Here is a 21,668-nt window from a genome sequence, read left to right as displayed (position 1 = left end):
CTTTCTCTCCAAATGTTTTAATAAAAACACATTACTTTTTTGATATATGAACAATTGAACTGTTTTATTCAATCATTTGTTGTACTTTACAGCTGAAATTCTGGAAACTCAAACACAACATCTTTGCCTGTGAGTTTCTTGTAGACACCAGAAAATGTTTCTACCTGCAAAGGGAAGGAACAGAAGTCACAAAAGTGGTAAAGAGAAAACTATCGTTTTCTACAACACAATAGTTCTTGTACCAATATACACAGCGAGTTTCAAAACGGTGCTGTACATGGCTTTACTTCTTAGAAAATGTTTATTCTTTGAATTTCTATCCCATTCTTCCTCCCAACGGAGCCCACGAAGCCAGACAAAAGGCATGGCATTGCCACATGGAATTCTGGAAGTGAAGTCCCTCTTCCATACTGTACTGCGAAATGGAACTGTGTCACTCCACTTGTATAGAAGCACAGCATTTTAAACTTCAGACAAAATTATGAGAAAATCTGAACAATGCCTGTGTTGATAATTAAGTGGACCAGTATCACTCTGCCATTTGAGTTCCATCATTCATCGTAAATGGCTCCATCTTGTGATGCCAGCTGCACACACCAACACTCAGGTAGTACAGATGTGCCAGCATGCTGGCTGTTAAAACTGCAAATTCTCATGTGGTACTGGAGTGTACTACAGAGTCAGCAAGGAGACAGCAAGGACAGCGCTGAACACCCAAGGAAAGCTGCACATTTCCCCAAGTTTTTATACTTCTTGTTTGTAGATACTGCTGGTGGAAAACCTGGCTCTTTCGAGCACCCCAAGGGGATGGGCTGTCAAACAGCTTGAGCACAGACTAATCACAGCAACCGGAATAGCAGTAATCTTTGCCAGTTTCAACTCTGCTTGCTTCATGGAGTGCTTGGATCCAAACCCCTGCAATGCAGGAATCCTGCCCACAAGCCATCCCTGGGTGGGCTCGAACCCACCAACCTTCTGGTTAGCAGGGAGACACCCTGACCCACTGCGCCACAGAGATGCCCTTTCTTACCTTGTGTTCAACATTGTTCTGTTGCGCTTTGTCTAAGTGGACCTTTATGAGCCGGCTGCCGTCCAGTTTTACGCGGATTCTCTTGCCCACAATTTCACTCGGAAAAACCAGATCTTCAAGAATGGCATCGTGGACCGCAGTAAGTGTGCGGCTAAACAGAAATATTGTGTACAATTAAAATGCTTTTACTAATGCCAACCTCCCCTTCATCTACACCACAGAGAATCATTAGAGAAGCAGAAAGACTGGATGCTAACACAGCAGGTAGCATGTAAACATCCACAGGATGAATTCTTCTACCCTCGCCCAATCCCAGGGGTACAGCAGACAGATCTAGTGACTAAACCTTATGAAATGCCAGTAATAAGGTAGTGAACAAAATCTAGCAGCATTTAAGTTTTAGGTATAAAATAAATATGGAGCTGCCTTATACTGAGGCTAACCACTAGCCCACCCAGTAAGCTGGGAATTTTTACACACAAAACATGTCATCTACCACTGAGCTATGGGTCTACTCATGATTAATGCCTGGCAAGGATCAGAGACCCGCAATGTCAGATTAAAATGGTCTTCTCCTTTGAGTCTTCAAGCTTTAAAATAGGCACCCATGCCAAACGGAAGGGAATGGATTAGTGCATGATTAGTTACTCAAATAATATAAATTTGAGATTACCTCCTGGGACGCTTTTGCTTGTTTTTTGTGCGGCTTTTTCTTGTTGGCTTCGGCAAAATTCTTCTCTGTTAAAAGACAATAGCATGACATATATCAGCACATTTCTTTCATGTTTAGGAATGGAATTAACAAACCAGATTTAAGACAGAGAGTATTAGAGCCAACCAGATAGCCATGAGAAGCTCACAAGCAGGACTTGAACACAATAGTGCTCTCCCCATCCACTGGTATTCAGAGGAATACTGTCTCCAACACTGATAGGAACAAATTCATGGAGGGCAATTCTAAAAACATACTACTATGACTCTTGTGATCTAGTTCCTGTGTGATGCTATGCTGCATATACACAGCTGGAAGTAGGAGCCAGTTCAAGACGTGTCTCCAAGTATGTACAAGGCTGCAGTGTTCCGATTCAATTTAGCACACCTTTCACAGACAAATAATTGTTCTACCTCCATTAACACTCCCCCCCAACCCAGCATTTTGTAGAAAGTTATGACAAGCTGCCACCTACCTGAGCAATAAACACCACATGCTTTCCACTGAATTTTTTCTCCAACTCACGAACTAGCCGCACTTGAATCTTCTGAAAAGATTTCAGCTGAGGGACTGGCACAAATATGATGATTGCTTTCCTACCGCCACCCACTTCAATTTCCTAAGCAAGAACAGAACTGGGAATTAACATGGTTTTAAGTTTTTAAACATCATCAAGGAGCACTTTTTTGTTAAATATTATTCGGAAATCCTTATATGCAGTTTGGCAAAAATATAAAAGATATTTTGAGCCCAAAATACCCTGGTGGATCTCCCCTCTAGAGATAGTTGCGGTCAAAAGGAAAAATATGGAAGTAAATTGGCCAACATATAAACATTTATTAGAAAATAAAAATGGAATTTGGCAATTAAAAGAATATATGGCAGTAAAAGGATATTTTAATACATGGCTACAATATTTTCAAGTGAATCAGAGATTTCAAATCGACAAAAAAATTGGCTTTGATAAAGAAATATCTAAATTAGAGGAGATTCTGTTGGTAAATAAAGATAAATATATAAAAAATCTGTATCAAATTATACTACAATGGAAAACCGAGGAAGAATTAACAAAAGATTATATGATTAAATGGAGCCAGGATTTAGGCAAGCCCATCTTAATGAAAGAATGGGAAAATCTGTGGAGGAGAGATTCAAATTTTTCGCCAAACTATGATATAAAAGAAAATATAATGAAAATGCAAAACAGATGGCACTTAACACCAGCTAAATTGGCTAAAATTTACCCAGAATCGAGTAACACCTGTTGGAGATGTAATCAGGAAATTGGAACCCACATACATATGTGGTGGAGTTGCAAACCAATTAAGGCTTTCTGGGAAATAATTTACAAGGAATTAAAGAAAATCTTGAGATACTCAATTAAGAAGTGCCCCAAACTGCTCCTGTTAGGAATGGTGCCCGAAGATGTCAATCCCAGAGATAGATGCTGTATAAGCTATGCTGTAACTGCCGCAAGAGTGTTAATTGCAAAAAATTGGAAAACTGCTTCCGTCCCAACAAAAGAAGACTGGCAAAAGAAACTCTATAATTATTATATTCTGGCCACAAAACATGAAGAAGTTAAAGGAATGAAAGAGGATGTTTCAAAAAATAATTGGAAAGCATTTACAGATTATATCCAAACCAAGATAGATAATTTAAGGCCTACCTCCAATGTTTAAAGGTTCTATCTTTTTCTCTCTCTTTTTAGAAATATGATGTGCTAATTGTAGCAGGATAAGAGAATTTGAGTTAAGAAACTTGATAGACGAGAAGAATGATATGAATTTATTGTAAATATTGAAATAAGGTATGTATATTAGAATTAAAAGGAAGATAAAGGGGATAAGTTCAGGCCAGGTTGTGAAGTCGCTGGGGAGGGGGTGGAAGTGGGAGGGGTGGGGGGTGGGAAAATAAGACAATTGCAACATTGTTATGCTCGTAATTCGTTTTTATTTTGTTGCTGATCTTGATTGATTGTATTTTGTTGTGATATAAAATAAAGTTTGTTTTTAAAATTAAAAAAAAAAAAAAAAAAGTTTTTAAACATCATCCAGCATTTGCAGGATTACTTCCAGTCATGAAACACGGATCTTCTTTAGACCATTGGTCTATCTAACTCAGTTATGATCTGCTCTTAACTAGCAGAGGTGCTTGCAGCTTGGTCATTCAGCTGGAGGTACCACAGACTGAACCTTGGGAGTTTCTGCATGCAATGCATGGGGCTCTACCACTGCAATGTGTCCCCTCTTGGCTAAACTACCAAAGGTGGGTGTGAGGATGAAATGGGGAGGAAAACCATGTAAACCACACCTTGAGATCCTTAGAAGAGAAAGATGGTATATAAAATAAATTTAAAAATAAAAGGATCAATAATGAAATCTTTATTTTTTGGAAGAACTCTTTGGCTCTCAAGGAAACAACCTAAGAAGCACTTCGGAGTATCACCCTTTTGCCGTAGACATAAGGCCTGACCAATAGAAACAAGCACTACTAAGTTTCATGGAGGAAAAGCACCACATTTATCAAGTTCCATATTAAATGTATTAATATCATATATATATATATATATATATATATATATATATATATATATATATATATATACATACACACAATATATATATATATATAAACACTAGAAAAGCACACCTGAAAACCTCCAAGTGTTTTAAGTGCTTGTCCAACAAACTCCAAACTCCCCCCAAAAAGTTAGAGCAACATCCAATTGGCCTATTAGCCGCCAATAGTAGCAAGTACTAGATAATTCAGAGGAAGCCACAGGATACGTAAGTATCAAACCCGGTCTAGCCTATTCCAGAATCCTTTAAGGCAATCTTTACCACAACCCTACACATCTTTACTTTTATACAAGTACTGTAAGCAGGTATAGGATGGAATTTACCTGTTTAAGAAAAAGATACCGTAATTGTTCAGTTCCAGATACAGGTATAATCTCCAGTGATTCTCAAAACTGGAACATAACTGATGATTGTGTGCATTTTTAGTATACATTAACAAAGGAAAAGTAACCGTGTAATGTGATATATCCAATGGATGGAAAAACAACACAGCTCACCAAACTCATGAGGGCCTGGCCATGACTTCATGAAATAGCCATTATTTCAGATTCCTCATCTGAATGAGAGAAAGCTGGTAATAGCTTATACTGCAGATGACCAGGCCTCTGTAAGGTATTTTTAAATTCCTAACTTTTGAGTGGTGTGTTGATTTTGCATACCTGTTTTCTGTGAGCAGCACAGCTTCCCTAATTTCTGCAAACACAACTACTACAGTGCACATAACAACATTCCTAGTTTCCATGAAATGAATGAATGAAATGCAGCTCATCCTGAACACATCCAATTAGTTTTATCACTTGTGTCCTGCATGGTTTGTCTTCACAGCAACTGTTAAAGCTGGGAAGTTATAGGAATATACAGGACGTCTCCCACACCAGCCTTTTCGGTCTGGGGAGGGAAAAGCTTCATGTCCAACATTGTGGAATGGGACTATACATCATTGCACCTTACGGAGCTAAGCTCCCATACGCCACCTGGGCAGAGCCATGCGAGAGCCACCTCAATGGATGCCCATGTTGTACTCTGAGAGAACAAGTTACACATCTGTCTGCTAAAGACATGTCCAGGCGGAAAAACACTGTAGAACTTAACACACACTGCAATTATCACTTTAAATACCAACACAGAATCAGAGTTGGAAGAGACCACAAGGGCCATCCAGTCCAACCCCCTGCCAAGCAGGAAACACCATCATGGTAGCTTATATACCCCAAGCATCCTATAAAATGAGCCTGCACCTTTGAGAAAGCCATTTTAAAGCTACCTTTGCTGCTGTGATGTTCAATTCTCTCAGCTGAGCCTTTAAGTCAGAATTCATCTCCAACTCCAGGAGAGCCTTGAGGGAGGAAAGTTAAAAGAAAAGTTGACAAATATCTTCAACAAACCAATTCTAAAATAGCTGTAGTTGTTCTTGGCTGTAAAAAAATGTTTTAAGGGGGGAAATCACTGGGTACCTATGTTTCTTTGACTTCCGTCAGTCATATTCAACAAGTTGATCTAGCAGGATCTGCAGAAACTACCTTAGTTATATTTCAAATACATATAGTTCAAATGTTCCCATAAACATTGGTCAACCGTAGAGGAGTTTGCAAACAGCTTACAAAGATACTCAGGCTGTAGCTGCTCCCACACCTCTTCCTTGTGTGGATCACAACTCTGCTTTTCCGCTACGAAAGTTTGATTGAGTGTATCCATTTCGCTGAATGTTAATTAGCACAGCATCTATACTAAAATATAGGACTATGACATCACATTGGAGCCTCAAGATTCCAACTCTCACATGTTCTGTAAGCAATACAGCCTATATTACCAGCTGAAAGGAGCACTTACCTGGGAGATGCCAGACTCAAATTCATCCGGCTTTTCGCCATTGGGCTTCACAATCTTTGCGCTGGAACTGAACATGGCCTTTCTGCATTTCAAAGGAAACAATCAGTATCTCAATGTACTGTTTTAAAGAATGATTTCCACCTATCACAATGACATCTAATTAGGGAAAGCCTTGATGGTGGAAGAAGCCAATTCTAAAGGCTGGCTCAGTCATATTACTTAAGGAAAAAGCAGTGATAGATTTGGTCTTAGTACACATTAAAAAACGTCGTATGCACCCTTAGCAGAAGTACCACAAAGAGGAGTGTAGTGGTTAAAAGTATTTACTATGAGTGTAATAACACTCTTGTTTAAGTTTAGCCAGGATCTTATTGGAGGTCTGTGGGGAGGACATAATCTCTGAACTGCAGCCCCCACATTAACAGTAGTGTATCTTACAAGGCCTTTTTTTCCTAAATAACTAAGATATGAAGCACTCAAATAAAATGCAAGGTTAATACAATGCAGAACAGTCCACACACAGAAGGCGAGCACCAACATGCATTTTCCAGCTACCACAGAATCCTTACAAAGAGACTCTAGAGAAGCACATGAGAACCCCCGTCTTAAGCATCTTATTAAAGCTTTATCAAAGGGCCACAATCATAGAACCATAGAACTGGAGAGTTGGAAGGGACCCGGTGGGTCCTCTAGTCCAACCCCCTGCAATGTGGGAAACTTAACTAAAGCATCCATGACAGATGACCATCCATCATCTCCTAGAAAGCCTCCAAGGAAGGGGAGTCCTTCTGAGAGTCTGTTCCATTGTCAAACAGCTCTTACAGTCAGAAAGTCCTTCCTGGTGCTATCCGGAATTGCTAAGTGGCAAGGCAGAGCTACAATCTGAAACAGGTTTTGGGAACCTGCAGCCCAGCACCTTCCAGACTCATGGCCAATGCTGGGAGCCATAGTCCATTAACACCTAGGACGACACAGGCTCCTCATCTTAAATAGGATTGATGCAGGCCCACGTCAGAACAACTTCCACAGATCCACACACACAGACCCAGCAAGTGTTTCCCTCCCCTACAGTATTGGGGAGATATGATAACTGTGGGGCAGAAGCTTCCTGTTTTGCATCCCTCTCTTATTCGAGCAGGGCATACTGGGAGCTTACGGACCATGTGCTACCCTTGGAGGTTGCGGGGGTGGGGGAGCGAAAGGGAGGTAGAACCGGCCTCCGCGCCCCTCCCCCGGGAAAGCTAAAGCACGGAAGGCAGTCCTTCCTAGTGGTTAAAGCTACTGATAAGACTTCATAGAGTGTCCCAGGCAGTGTGCTCGGTGCAACACTCTGCGAAAGCCAGGCGCGCATGGAAGACCCGTAGAAACACCAGCAACCAAGATAAAGATAATTGGGGGTCCTTTCCCCCTCCCTTCCACCGTCCCCTGCCCTATCCCCGAAATGCGTCTCCTTCGCCGTCCCAGGAAGCCATCGGGCATTAAGGGGCGGCGAATCGGACGCATCTCTGGATACTTAGGCCAGGCGCGAGGGCTTCCATCGCCCAGGAGCAATATCACCGGAGCCCCCGCGGGAAAAAGCCCCCACGCAGCCCAGCAGGCCCCGGCTGGCCGTGCCTACCTCTCTCAGCGCCGGCCTAAGGAAGAGGAGGAGTTCTCGCGAGAGCACCACAGATTCTCTGCCGGGAACGGCCGCAACGCCGCCCACTTCTCGTCTCGGGGAGCTTGGGATTGAAAGGGTACTTCCGCCCTTCTGAAGCTTTCCGGCGGGAGGAAACTCATGGCAGAGGATAAAGCACTGCTTTCACCAAACGGCAATACGTACTGTACTGTACTGTATTGGAGAGCACTTTGGGGAAGCTGGGAGTACAGTGTGTGGTTGTGTCGGCTGTATAAATTAAAGTAAACCTATGGCTTTCCTTCCTCCAAGTTGCAAATCCACCAAGGGAAGAAATATGCACGCATTAATGGGTGTTTTATAATGAAAGTGCTCAATGTAGTCGGAAGTTGCCTGCTTGAGCCTATACCTGTAAGAATACGGTTTTGTTTTGTTTTGTTGCTCAGTAAGAGGTAGAATTGAGCAATCCGTTTCAAACCACCGCTTTAGGCGCTTTGCAAATATAATTTATGATCCGTCGTAGTGTACAGTACAAGCAAAAATAGAGGTTGCGTAGGGTGTTTGGAGAGGGCTATTACCTATCGTGCTCCTTCTGGTGTAGTTTGCCCACCATACTGCTGATGATTCAATATTTTTGAGTCCCCGAAGAGAGGCTTCTGCAAATGGACCTAATTATAGGGACCTCAGGGACGGAACCCGAGGTGTATAGCCTGGGTGGGCTCCTCTAGCAAGCACTCAGGTTTCTTCTGCAGTTTCCGCTCCCACGCTAGTCAGTGTGTTTGTGGTAGCCCTGAAGTGGCATTTCACTTGAATTGAAGAGCTACAAAGCAAGTAGGAGAACTTTCGGTTCTGGGCGATTATCATTTGGGAAAAGTGAAAGGAAGAAGGTATTAATTTATTCGCATGCATCTCAACCCTATGCACACCTGCTAGAAAAGTAAGCCCCACTTTGTTCAATGGGACTTAACCCCAAGGTAACTGTATATTCATTACAGGTAGGTAGCCGTGTTGGTCTGAGTCGAAGCAAAATAAAAAAATTCCTTCAGTAGCACCTTAAAGACCAACTAAGTTTTTATTTTGGTATGAGCTTTCGTGTCCTATGCTCATTCCAAATTTACCGTACATTCAAGAGGCGGCCAGAAATAAGGCTTGAATGCATTAGAGTGGGAGGGGGAACCACTTGCTCTTTTCAATAGAAGCTCTTTCCTCTCCAGCATTTGCTAAATCGGTAGTAAGAAAGTACCATTGTTGGTGAAAGGGGTAATGCATGGAAGGTCCTGGAATTATAATTGACCTTTCAAAGACCCTGGTGCATGTTCCCCCTCTTTTTTGTTTCACCAGTGGTTTTTCCCGATCTCCTAGGGAGAGTGGGCAGGTCAGGAAGCGCCATTTGGTTTATGTGCCTGCGCAGGGAAAGATCTGCGAGGTAAGGCAGGTGAGCGGATGCACGTGCAGATAAGCCGAAAATGGTGGAGGGAGGCTTCAGTTCGAAGTGAAGCCACTGTGTTTGCAGTCCAGAGACTGCCGTGGCTTTTAAGGCTTGCTCGGCAAAGGTTTAGTGGCCGATTGCAGCCTTATTTTACTATCGCAGTGCAGTGGCGCTTAGAAGTGGGTTAGATTGGCGAATCATGCAGCGATTCTTTGGGGCTCATATCCTTTTTTCTATCATGCTTTTGCTTTCCTTTGGTGTTATGTCTCTTAAGCTACGACTATAATATATTCGAGTTTACCCGGGAGTAAACTTCGACTACTTTCTGGGCAAACACGTGTGGAATTTGCCCATCAGACGCTCGTTGCTTTATCAATAAATCCAGGAACTGGCAAGTTTGGCTTTAAAGCATTTGTAGAATAAAGCCATTAGCTGCTGTTAGTGAAAAAGAATAAAGGTTTCTGAATAAGGTGCACCGAATTAACACCGGTGCTTTTCATTTTCCCGCCTTCGGCACCAGCGCATGCGCACTCAAGTCTTTTTTTGAGATTTCCTTCCTCCCCACCCTCTTGTTTTTGCAAGGAGGTTGCGAAAAGAAGGCGGAGACCGCGGTGGTGGCAACGCGCCTGCGCGCAACACTGTTTAGTTTCCTCCGCGTCGTCACTTCCTCGGTTGGACCCTAGGGGAGAAAAGACTCGAAAAGCACCACTCTTCCGGTCGGTTCGTGTTTTAAATAGCTGCCATATGAGGGGCGTAGGAGGTTACTTGCTGCGTCTGCCCTCCCCCCTCTTCCGTTTCTGATCCGGAAGTGTTGGCTGCCGCTGTGGTGGTTTTCAGCCTAACCCAACCATACCCTCAAACTCCAGCGCGGCTAGTTATGCGCTTGCGCGGCTGCCCGAACACGGAAGAGCAGGAGAACAGCGATGACGGACGGAGAGGGCGGTGGGTGGGGGGTTGGGAGGTGAGACGAGGCGAAGTCTGCAGTTATTATGCTGCGCCGGATCCTGGCCTTGCTCGCTCATCCTTGTTTTCTCCCCAGCAGCAACAGCGGCCCCGGAACTGTCAGGAGCGGCAACATGTTCTACGCGGTGCGGAAGGGCAGGAGGACCGGCGTGTATCGCACCTGGTAAGCGAAGCCACACCTGGAGTGACCAAGCTCCCCCCTCTCCCTGGGGCTAAAATGCTTCGTATTCCTCCCAGTTTGGAAGGGACCCCGAGGGTCATCTGCTCCACCCCCCACAATGCAGATTTTTTTTCTTTTTTTCTTTAAAAAAAATTGTATTAAGGTTTTTCTTGATTTACAAGAGTGCGTGCATTGTCTCATTTTTTTCAGGTTATCCTTTCGACAGATCAGTTACATTTGTGTGGTGTAGTGGTTAAGAGCGGTAGGCTCGTAATCTGGGGAACTGGGTTCGCATCTCCGCTCCTCCACATGCAGCTGCTGGGTGACCTTGGGCTAGTCACACTTCTCTGAAGTCTCTCAGCCCCACTCGCCTCACAGAGTGTTTGTTGTGGGGGAGGAAGGGAAAAGAGATTGTTAGCTGCTTTGAGACTCCTTCGGGTAGTGATAAAGCGGGATATCAAATCCAAACTCCTCCTCTTCTTATTAATATTATTAATTAAATTTATATACCGCCCTATACCTATATCCGTGTTGTATACTTGCCCAACGCAGGGCTTGAACCCACAACCCTGAGATTAAGAGAGTCTTGTTATCTAGCCTGTACCAAAGAGCCCAAGGCAGCAAACATTATCTCTCACCCCCCCCTTTTATATAAAAAAGAACCCATTCTCCTAACAACCCTGTCAGGTGGTGGTACTGAGAGCAGGTGTCTGGCTCCGGGCGAGCTTCGTAACTGTGTGCAGATTTTAACCCAAATCTTCCTCACACTAGTTCAATGCTCTTAGTTCCATGGGGATTTGTGTTTAAGTTACTTTCAAAACAAAACTAAAATGGTTAGATTTATGTAATGTTTCCAGGCCCCCAAGTGGCTCGCATAGCCAACCCCGGCCTTTTGCCTTTGAAGGGCTAAAACTATGGTGGATTCTTGAGGTTGGAAACTTTCCGTCCAAGAACTGTGTGAGGATTGCCCTTCAGCTGATATAGGGGAAAGCTTTGTGTCCCCAGATTTGCTCAAATGAAGAGTACGTAGGTGGCATTGGAGATGATAATGTGTTTCTTTTTAAAAAAATAATAGCTTTATATTTTTATAGGGAAGAATGTAAAGAACAAGTTGACAAATATAAATATGCTAGCTTTAAGAAGTTTTCAACAGAGGAAGATGCTTGGGACTTCATAAATGATGGATCAACAGGCACATCTCGTCATTCAACTGGTAAGCACTCTGTAAAGGGTTGGTGCTTGTCAGAAATTTTAAGAGTAGCCTTCTGGTAATTAGTATGGGTGTGCTAAATGCTTGATATACTTGTCACTGGTCAGCTGTATTTCCAGATGGCACAGGCTGAGTTCTCAGTTCTGGGATGGTTTTTTATGTAGGCTAATTGCTCCACCCAAGATTTAAGATCTGGCTTGGTTTTAAGTGAAAGTGGTGGATTTGCATTAATAGCAGTGAGAAGTTACAGCTGAAAGAAGGGAAAGTCTAGACCTCTTGCATATCTCATTTTGCGGTAGATCAGAGGTGGGGAGAGTATGGCTTTCCAGATGTTGGACTACTACAACTCAAACCATCCCTGCCTATTGGTCATGCTGTCTGTGGCTGATGCAAGTTTTAGATATTGTACTGCGTGACTAACTATTGAAGATGGTTACATTCCTGTGGGCTACTTTAGAAAGCTGGGAAATGAAGACTACATTCTGTTGCTTTACTTCCTTGGGAATGGGTCCTGCTGAACTCAGTGGGACTTATTTTTGAGGAAGCATGTAAGATCAAATTGCAGTTTTGATAAACCTACAGTTGCATTGGAGCTTGGTCCACATGACTTTTGTATGCAGATCATCTAGCACAGGAAGAACTTGTGCAGTGGTACCTCTACCTCTTATTCCGGACATGATCCGTTCCGGGGTGGGCCGTTCGCACCCTGAAAAGTCCGTAACCAGTGTGACGCTTCTGCGCATGTGCAAACCACGCAGAACGCTTGTGCATGCACGTCAAAACCCGGAAGTAAACACTTCCGGGTTTGCCGCGTTCTTAACCCCCCAAAAAACGCAACTTGAAGCATTCGCAAGAAGATGTATGACTGTACAGTGGAACCTCGGTTTATGAACACAATTGGTTCCAGAAGTCTGTTCATAAACCGAAGTGTTCGTAAACCGAAGTGAACTTTCCCATTGAAAGTAATGGGAAGTTGATTAATCTGTTCTAGACGAGGAAAAACACCCCCTAGAACGGATTAACCGCTTTGCTCCGATGCCTTTGCGGAGGCCGGGGAGCGTTTCCGCGACTGGGCTGCAGCCGCGAAAGCGGTCCCCGGCCTCTGCAAAGGCATCGGAGCGAAGTCCCGGCTCCGATGCCTTCCGGAGGCTGGGGCTTTGCTCCGATGCCTTTGCGGAGGCCGGGGACCGCTTTCGCGGCTGCAGCCCAGTCGCGGAAACGCTCCCCGGCCTCCGCAAAGGCATCGGAGCGAAGCCCAGCCTCCCCGAAGGTATCCGACGCTCCGATGCCTTTGGGGAGGTTTGGCCTTTGCTCCGATGCCTTCGGGGAGGCCGGGCCTTCGCTGCGGGCCTCCAGGAGGCATCGGAGCGAAGGCCCGGCCTCCCCGAAGGCATCGGACGCTCAGTAGACCTCCGGCACCTCGGTTTACTAACTTCCGGGTTAGGATAGTTCGTAAACCGAAAGTTCGTAAACCGAGGTGTTCGTAAACCGAGGTACCACTGTACTGGCAATTGCTTTGTCACATAATACAATGTGTTCCCTTTACTAGGCACACTGGCTGGGGATGCAGCGCATGCAGATGCATCACCACCTAATGACCCAGCAGTTGTTACAGAAGGTGCTCCTCATATTTGTCTTGGTGTTTGTAGTGCTGTAGTAGATGCATAATGCGCCAGGCCGCACACCCCTGTGCTTTCATTCTGGAGCTTTTCTAATGTGCTTTGCATTACTAAATTGCAATCTCTCATTCTTGCTCAGTGTGGTATTTGCCAGAAAGAGAGACTCAGTGTTTCAGTGCCACCGCTGGATTGCTCTCTCCCTGGATACTGGTTTAGTGCTTCCACATATTTCTGTTGGTGGCTGAATGTCATGGACTGAGTGCTTGGAGAAGGGGCATAGAAAGTTGGGAGTATAAAAATAAGCAAGTGCTTCAGATAGGTCAGGACAAATTACAGATTCATGAAAATATTCCCCAGGTTTCGTTGTATGTTTTGTATCCAAAACTTACTTGATTATGGCAATTTGTTAGACTTGTTAGTCATTTAGTACTCAAAGGTCTCCAAGCAACTTAACACAAGATACATTACATGAAACAATGGAAGTGTTACATTAAATGCGTATCTTGGTTGAGATTCCAGAGTATCAAGTGAGCACAAACAGGGCATTCCTTTCATGTAAATTTCAGAAGCTGACACACTGTTCCAGAGTTCTCAATTGTTGCCTGTCTGTATAGTAGGCAATACAGATCTACATAAGCCACTCACAACTTGTAACGTGTACCTAATATGTGGAAAAACTATCGTGTCCTAATTGTATTGTAGTAGATACAGCTAAGTAGTCCTAGAAATTGCCAGTGGATTTCCATGAGCCCATCTTTTTTGTGGATCTGTTCTGCTGTCCGTTTAATCGCTGAAAGCATGCTTCTGCAAGTTAGCACTGCTCACTCTTTAGTCTTGCAGTATAACCCTTATTGTCTCTCTCTCTGTGTGTGTGGTTATGCATTTTTCTGTAGTCCTCCTCACAGTTTATTCATGAGTTAATTTCTAATTACTTTAGAGGGACTTCATTTATGTAATTGGGGGTGTATAAGGTTCTTGAACATGGATATTATAGTTTCAATGTGATTTTTTTTATTTTTTGCATTTCATTTCTTCGAAGGTTACGATAATGCAGCTTATGAAAGACCAAGAAATAATAGGTTAAAGGGTAAGAAGACAACATCGTGGTCAGATTATAGTTCATACAAGAGACCATATGAACAGCCCTCAGAAAACCAACGTGAGAGAAAGCGTGTAAAATATACTGAGGTACCTTACACACCTCCAGAACGCAAAGATGAATTCTCATATACAGGTAAGTGTCTTTATTGCAGCAGGTGACTAAACAATGTTGTCTCCTTACAATTTTTAAATAGAGCTTTTAAGCTGCTGTTGTTATTTATTTAATTTGTACACCACTGTCTATCCAGTTCACAACATAAAAATATAAGATAACAAACCCCAAAATACCTAAGAAAAACAAGAGCAAAAAGAAAACCAATTTCCCTTTTCTCCCACCCCCCATTGGAAGTTCTTTGCATATATATTTAATATGCAAAAGAGCTCCTGGAAATGCACAAGTCACTCCTATTGAAATTGACTTTGCTGCTGCCTAGTGAGTTATGGCACAATCCAAACCCTCCTTGCTGGGGGGGGGGGGTTGGAGTAGGTGGGAGGTGTCCCTGCCGACCTGCAAGCCGAAGTGCCACTAGTGGGTTTCATATAAGCGGTAGCCAGTAGAAGTTGCTGGAACCTGTAATCCAAGGGAAGGATTCCACCTGCCCAGGATCCCTTGGGGCCTGAGTTGGCCCCACTGTTGTCACATGACTGCATTGGGCGAAATTGTTGTTGCAGTGATTTGCTTCCCCCATCACCTTCCACTCCTGCTGTTGTGTGCAGCAAGTTTGTGGATTCGGCAGTGGCCCCAGCACTAAACCAGAGTAGTCCAGGTTTTGAACGGTTCCATTAGTGGCTTTACAGAGTTTGGAATCCAGGTCTTAACACATTGACCGATAACAATTTTTTTACACTTGAGAGCTTTTCCAGCACAGTCGAACCTCCGTTTACGTAACCCTCTAGTTATGTAAACTTTGGCATGCGCGCGCGGCAAACCTGGAAGTAATTTACCAGGTTTCGCCCCATACGCACTAAGAGTGGTGTGGAGCTCTTAGTTCACATAGGATTTTATATTTGATTTTATCTCTGCTTAAGCTACTGCAGATTTCTGTGCTATATAGAATAAGTCACAAACTTATGCAATAGGTTCTAGTAGATGATTGATCTTAGTATAATAAAGCATTTTATATCTCCTGCTAAATAGATGAAATAACTCTTTGATGGAGTCAAAACCCATGGGAGAGAAATGTTTTAAAACTTGTGTTTTTTATCTTTCGTTTTATTCTGTGAACCTCCCTGATATCTTGTGATAAAGGGCAGTATATAAATTGAATAAATAACAATAATGTTAATGTGACATACAGCTTTTTTGGTAGCTCACTATCTTTTTCTGAATACAATAATTCAAAACAAAGTGGCTCAGTTGTGCTATGTCCCTTGAAAGCCAGTCTGCATTGGGAGCAGCACATGGCTTGTTTGTATGTGTTATTTTTAACCCATTTTCCTAAATGTGTATTTTTGTAGGAACCTCAATAAGACTTTAATTTGGCAGTAGTATGTTGGGTTGTCCTGATCACCTTTCTTAAATATCAGAACTAAAATATGTGATGTCCATCCAGCTGGCAATATTCCTGTTGAATTAATTCTCCCATTTCCATTTTTAGGAGATTATGCAGTTGTTTATACTGATGGGTGTTGCTCAAGTAATGGGCGCCGTAAAGCACGTGCTGGAACTGGTGTCTATTGGGGACCCGATCATCCTTTGTAAGTAAGAAATGAGTGGTCAAATAACTTGCGATAAAAACCATTCTAATAGCTTTTTTTTTTGGCAGCGATCCCTATTTTTGTTTGCATCCAGACACGATATTTTCCCGTCCTTCCACTAATATTATTTTCAGATGAATACTTTGGCTAGAGGGTGGACCCACTTCTCTTGATCCAATCTTCTGCCTCTTGTGAAGAGTTGCAGGTTCCTGGCCCCATCCACTCGGCCAGGTGAATCCAGTCCAAGCATAGTTTTATTGGTTGTAGACTAGGCTGTAAGAAGAAGAAGAAAAAGTGTGCATGGCATCTGTCCACTGCTTTCCTAAGCAATAAAGAGGAGCCAGAATCAGCCTCATAGTGCTGTCTCGATATATCCCTTTTCTTCAGTCTTGAAAGATTGTTCATGCTTCTTCAGATGGATAAAGTCCATGCCCACCAAAGCGAATGTCCAGAAACCAGACTGGTAAGAAGTCACATTATGGAGGCTAGCACAGTGGTGTCCAAAGTAGCTGCTGAGATGTCCCTTTCAGAAGCAATTAATGCCAGGAGCATCTGCCAGAATTCTCTTCCAAAGCCCTCAGTATGATGTGTCTTCCTATCCAGTCTGACCAAACTGCGGGAGGCAGTGGAAGACAGGAGTGCCTGGCGTGCTCTGGTCCATCGGGTCACGAAGAGTCGGCCACAACTAAACAACAACATCCAGCTTGAAAATATTCAGGGCTTGTGATATGTAGAGGGAAAGTATGGCCTCTGCCGTTTGTCCAGGTGGATGGTCAGAGTTGGAGCAATTTGTTGTCCACCAATCCTGTCCTTTCCTTGGTCACATTTGAAGGAAATGGCTTGTTTGACGAATGTGTGTACCAAAGGAAAGTAGTGACTGCTGAAAAATAATAAAGCCTGGGGGCTTTCTCTAAATCATTCAGAACCAAGAACACCAGCCATTCATCACATCTTGCACTGGCAGCCTTGAAAGCATGAGAAGCCATTCAAACTTTCCAGTTGTTCTCTGGGAAATGTGAGATCTGGTAGTGGCTCACTTGGCTCCTTACTTTCCTCCCAAAATGGAGCAATAAAGAGGTCTGCCTGACTGAATAACATAAAACATAACACTTTAAAATAGCAAGGATTGGATTTCCATTCCCAGGAGGTGCTTCTGTCCAAGTTTCAGACTTTTTACTTCATCCCTCAATGCCATAGTTCCTCAGCCCATCTCACTCAACAGGGCTTCCTAAACCTTGGGTGGGTTTTTGGCAGGGGCTGTTGGGGACAGAAGGGCCATAGCCTTCCTCTGGCATTTCTTTTGATCCAATATGTGCAATTCAGGTAGAAGCAAACATGGCGTAGGACTAAATTTGAAAATCTGTGGTTTGAAGGAAAATAACATTGGTTTTCCTATTATAAACATGCAGAGTTTCTTTCAGGTCACAGATGTATTTTGATCCCCATATTAGCCTTGAAATGCTTCATGCATGAGAAAAATTACTTGAATGTTGTATGTATTTTGTACTCTTACAGAAATAGTAGTGAAAGACTTCCTGGGCGGCAGACTAATCAAAGGGCTGAAATACAGGTAAGTTAAATGGATCACAGAATTGGCACGATTGAGTGCTTGAGCCTTTTAGTTTTAATGGAAATGTACTTCTTTTTCAAGGGGGGAATTGCATGGATATATATAGAGAGAGAGTATTTGGAGAAATTGAAAGAACAATCTAAAAAGTTATCTCATAAATCCCAAAAAGAAATTGCATGATGGATAGGCTAGTGACGCAGAATAATTATGTAGCTATTATGAGAATTCATAAAACCTAGTTAAGTAATTGGTCAATTGTCTTTAACATAATTTGCTTCAATTTCTGGACAAACAGTGCTACAATTGGATTACATTACTTTTGTGTTATAATTTTGAAAGTTGCCATCAGTATTGATGGTTCAACTTCCTTTCTGCTGAGTTGTGTATTCTAAATGTTTTCTGTAGGCAGCTTGCAAAGCAATAGAGCAAGCCAAGAGTCGAAATATCAATAAACTGGCAATCTATACTGACAGCAAGTTCACCATCGAAGGTAAGTACCTGTGCATTGGGAATAAGTAATAAGGCAAGAAGCATGTGAAATGGCCTTCTGAAAGGATAATAAGTTTGTGCAGGGCATGGGACTTGGTATTTTGATTATTTACCAAGACGCTTCCAGCACCTTTCTGGGAGACCAGAGTTCTAGTCCCACTTGGCCATGAAGCTCACAGAGTGACCTTGGCCCAGTCACATTATCTTGGTCTAACCTACCTCACACCATTGTGTGGATAAAATGGAGAGTGGGGGGAGAACTATGTGTACAATCTTGAGCTCTTTGGGGGAAAGGTGGGCTAGAAATAAATAACTTTCCAATGATCCAAGACCTAGGAATTTAGCATGTAATATATAATGAATGTTTGCTTTTGATGTTTAAGCAGATCCTAGTGGTAAGCAGGCATGTGAATGAGTGTTGGGTGTTTTTCTATTGAAAGCTAGTGGCTTGGGAAGGGTTTGCATTAAAAGCTAACAAATGCTGCTCTCCAGAGAATACTTTCAATAATAGAATTGTGGCCAAGGGAGGCTGTCCTCCATATACCGTTTCTTTTCCATCCAACCCCCTGTCCCAAGATTTACCAGCCAACGTTGCCTTTCTGGATTTATCCTCTTTCAACTTGGACGCATTTGTCCCCAAGCTAGGGACTGGCATTTCCTATGTTTAAAACCCATATTGGCAGGGATCCAACAAACCTGATAAATACCATATTTTTTTGCTCCATAAGAAGCCCTTTTCCCTCCTTTAAAGTAAAGGAGAAATGTATGTGCGTCTTATGGAGCGAATGTGTGGTCGAGCGCTGGCTCCCTTTCTGGCTGCACCCCCTTGCCCAGGCCTCCATTGTTGAATGTTCTGCAGGCAGAGGCTGTTTGTTTCCCCAGCGACATGTGACTGGCTGATTAGATTATCTGTTTGGAAACTGCAGAAACAGCTCCCTTTCCTTTCCTAAAGAAGCTGCAGAACTGTGAGTTGAACCCCATAAAAACGGGGTTTTTTTCCTTTGCAATGTGAGCTCAACAACTTTGAGCTGATCCTCCAAAAAATGGGGCTTTTCTCCTTTACAAAAGAAGCTGCACAACTTTGAGCTGATCCCCCCCAAAACGGGGCTTTCCCCCTTTCCTCCTCTAAAAACTAGGTGTGTTTTATGGTCAGGTGCGTCTTAGGGAGCGAAAAATATGTTAAATACTCATATATGCCCAGAAAGTGACTTCCTTCTCAAAAGCAAAGGTCAGAAGTGGGTTGGTAACTGTAGAATCCGCATATGGTTTTAACTTTTTATTTTGAGAGAGACCTGAACATCTGCAGATGTTACCCATTATCTATGCTTGAAGTGGGTCCCTGTCCACAAATGGACCCCTTCAAGATCTAGTCTTCAGCTTCTACTTATGGCAGGCAAGACCAGCTATAAGCTGACCGGTGCTTAAAATGGTAGGCCCAAAGTCAAACTGAATATGCATGACTTATAATGGGCTGCAAATTTATTACAGCAAACATTCAGTGCCTGCCTAGACCCAGCTTGGATTCACCACCATATACACTTCTTTGAACAGCACAACTGGATGGCATTTTGCAGATGTGCGGTAGAATCCGAGGACAATTTTGGCAGTCCTTTAAAAAAGTCACGATTCAACAGATGCATCTTGTTCTTACATAGGTATGACAAGCTGGGTTAAAAACTGGAAGAAGAATGATTGGAAAACATACAAAGGAACAGATGTAACCAACAGGGAAGACTTTGAAAGGCTTGATAAGCTTTCGGAAGGCATGGATATTCAGTGGGTAAGTTATGTGGTTTGAAAAGGCAGACTTCATAAATAGCAAGTGCATACTGTACTATTAAAAATGAATGTTAACAAAAATAATGCAAGTAATTCTGTAATGGAAATGTGCAAGTGTTTGGTACCAGTCTAGGGGAAGGCCTGTGTTTTGTTATGTTTTGAATCAGAAAACTGCATTTTATTCTGACCCGTGTATTTTTCTTCACAAGTTTTTTTGGGGGGAATTGAAATACAGTGTTGCTTTCTAACTCTTTGCGGGTGGGGGACTGGGGAAAAAATGTCTTACCAACACGCTGCCTTAACAGTAGCAAACCATTTGCGTGTCTGTTCCTTAGCTTTTGATAAAAACAAGAATTGAGTATTGGCCTTTTTAAAAAGAGTCATTTTTGGCACTTTGAACTGAAAGCTGTCTCGTGAGATGTGGAGGATGGGGAGATAGTCGTAAAATGAATATGGCTGTACAGTTGTAGTAACTGGTTCAATTTACTGTTAACAGAAACACGTTCCAGGTCATTCTGGCTTTGCTGGAAATGAAGCAGCTGATCGACTAGCAAAAAAAGGTGCTGGAAAGTCCTTGTCCTAGAATGTGTTAGAAATATCCATTGACTTTGGGGGCAGAGTAACAACATTTTTGACTAACAGGCTGCGATTGTGGTGGATAAATGTGAGTTTTACTGACTTGCCATACAATTTCTTGATACTGAGAAGCCCAGGTTTGGATACTAAGGATTATTCTAAAGATGGCATGAGATATTTAAACAAAATGCTTGTTTGATGCATTCTGGTTATGAAGAGTTACAACACCGCAGAATTTTACGTAAGGCGTTTGTTTCACAGTTGTACATTCAAGAATTGTGTTTTATATATAAAAAAATTTAATAAAAGTTTTTGTTTTTCACCTTGGCATCTCAACTGCGATAAATAATAACAATAAACACCAAAATCACAGATTTACAACAGCATGTGCCAAATACACATCAGTAGCAACCTTAGGGCAGTATACTCAAATCAGCCCCCCAAAACTGCTCCAATTCATACTTTAATGCACATGCGGGGAGCCTGTTATTAACCAAGTTATTGGTGGGTGAGGCCAGAAGCAAAAATGGGAAGAACAGCAAATGTACATTTTTTGACTTTTTATGATAGGTAGTTGTTTCTACACAGAGTACACCAGGCAACCCAGAGGCATTATTGGAGTTCAGAGATAGACTCCAGTCACAGAAATATTGGAGGAGGGTAAAGTAGGGCTGGTGGGATATGCTGTACAGAGAGTTCCAAGGGCCTGATAAGAAAGGCCTGGGGGGTCACATTTTGACCTATGCCAGCAAAATTTGCTCACAGGTTTACTACTTAGCACAAACTGGAAGGTGGCATTAGGGATGGTAAATAAATATCCTTCTAGAGTTAGCAGATTGCTGCTGGTTTTAAAGTCGTCCCCCCCCCCCGCAAATTCAAGGGCACCAATTGGATCCCAACAACTGTGTTGTGGCCATTGCTTATTTAGCTGTGTGCCTCTCCAAATGGATCGACAATAATAGTGCAGAGAAATGCAGTCCAAGTCTTGATTTTTCTTCCCCTGCCCGGACGCCCTGCAATTTGACTTTGACAGTTTTCATGGTTCTCTGAGATTATTAATGACCTCTCATGACCAGTCCTCTCTTCATCTTCCCCTTCATCCATCAGAGAGCATGGGGCTGTTGATCCGTCTCTCCTTGAACTGGCAAGGCAGAAGTCATTTGCCAATCTCCCTGGGAGGTGATGGCTCAGAATGCACAGCAGATGTTTTATTCCACAACTCTTCTCCCTCCTAGAGCTTCTCCCCGTCTGCTGAGGTTATTGCTTATTTTACCAGGAGGAGGAGGTGTTGTATTGTCATCAAGA

General features: G+C 42.9%; 2 protein-coding genes and 1 non-coding gene across 6 annotated transcripts; 1 reads left to right on the top strand and 2 right to left on the bottom strand.

The window, feature by feature from the left end:
- Positions 1-35: 35 nt before the first annotated feature.
- On the bottom strand, positions 36-7,865 carry RPS7 (ribosomal protein S7). Its single transcript, XM_060272469.1, has 7 exons — positions 7,773-7,865; positions 6,155-6,236; positions 5,589-5,660; positions 2,218-2,361; positions 1,704-1,768; positions 1,031-1,181; positions 36-164 (listed from the first exon to the last, which is right to left on the bottom strand). The coding sequence occupies exons 2-7, from the start codon at positions 6,227-6,229 to the stop codon at positions 87-89; spliced, it is 585 nt and encodes a 194-aa protein (XP_060128452.1). The 5' UTR covers positions 6,230-6,236; positions 7,773-7,865; the 3' UTR covers positions 36-86.
- On the bottom strand, positions 5,120-5,344 carry LOC132591945 (small nucleolar RNA SNORA73 family). The gene has a single exon (XR_009557411.1). It is a non-coding gene; the product is annotated as a small nucleolar RNA SNORA73 family (small nucleolar RNA).
- A 2,192-nt stretch (positions 7,866-10,057) lies between the features above and the next one.
- On the top strand, positions 10,058-20,671 carry RNASEH1 (ribonuclease H1). Of its 4 annotated transcripts, XM_035109905.2 has the most exons (10): positions 10,058-10,140; positions 10,238-10,324; positions 11,413-11,534; positions 13,081-13,149; positions 14,190-14,384; positions 15,850-15,949; positions 17,465-17,519; positions 17,925-18,009; positions 19,664-19,788; positions 20,284-20,671. In XM_035109905.2, the coding sequence occupies exons 1-10, from the start codon at positions 10,076-10,078 to the stop codon at positions 20,368-20,370; spliced, it is 990 nt and encodes a 329-aa protein (XP_034965796.2). In that variant the 5' UTR covers positions 10,058-10,075; the 3' UTR covers positions 20,371-20,671. The 4 variants fall into 4 exon arrangements, with proteins under 4 accessions (XP_034965796.2, XP_034965799.2, XP_034965797.2 ...); XM_035109908.2 differs by lacking the exon at positions 13,081-13,149 and having other exon boundaries at positions 10,061-10,140; XM_035109906.2 differs by lacking the exon at positions 10,058-10,140 and having other exon boundaries at positions 10,153-10,324.
- Positions 20,672-21,668: the final 997 nt, after the last annotated feature.

This window comes from Zootoca vivipara, chromosome 3, assembly GCF_963506605.1.
Source record: "Zootoca vivipara chromosome 3, rZooViv1.1, whole genome shotgun sequence".
In the NCBI taxonomy this organism is placed as follows: domain Eukaryota; kingdom Metazoa; phylum Chordata; class Lepidosauria; order Squamata; family Lacertidae; genus Zootoca; species Zootoca vivipara.
Note: the sequence above shows the minus strand (reverse complement) of the source record. Positions and strands in the feature narration are given on the sequence as shown.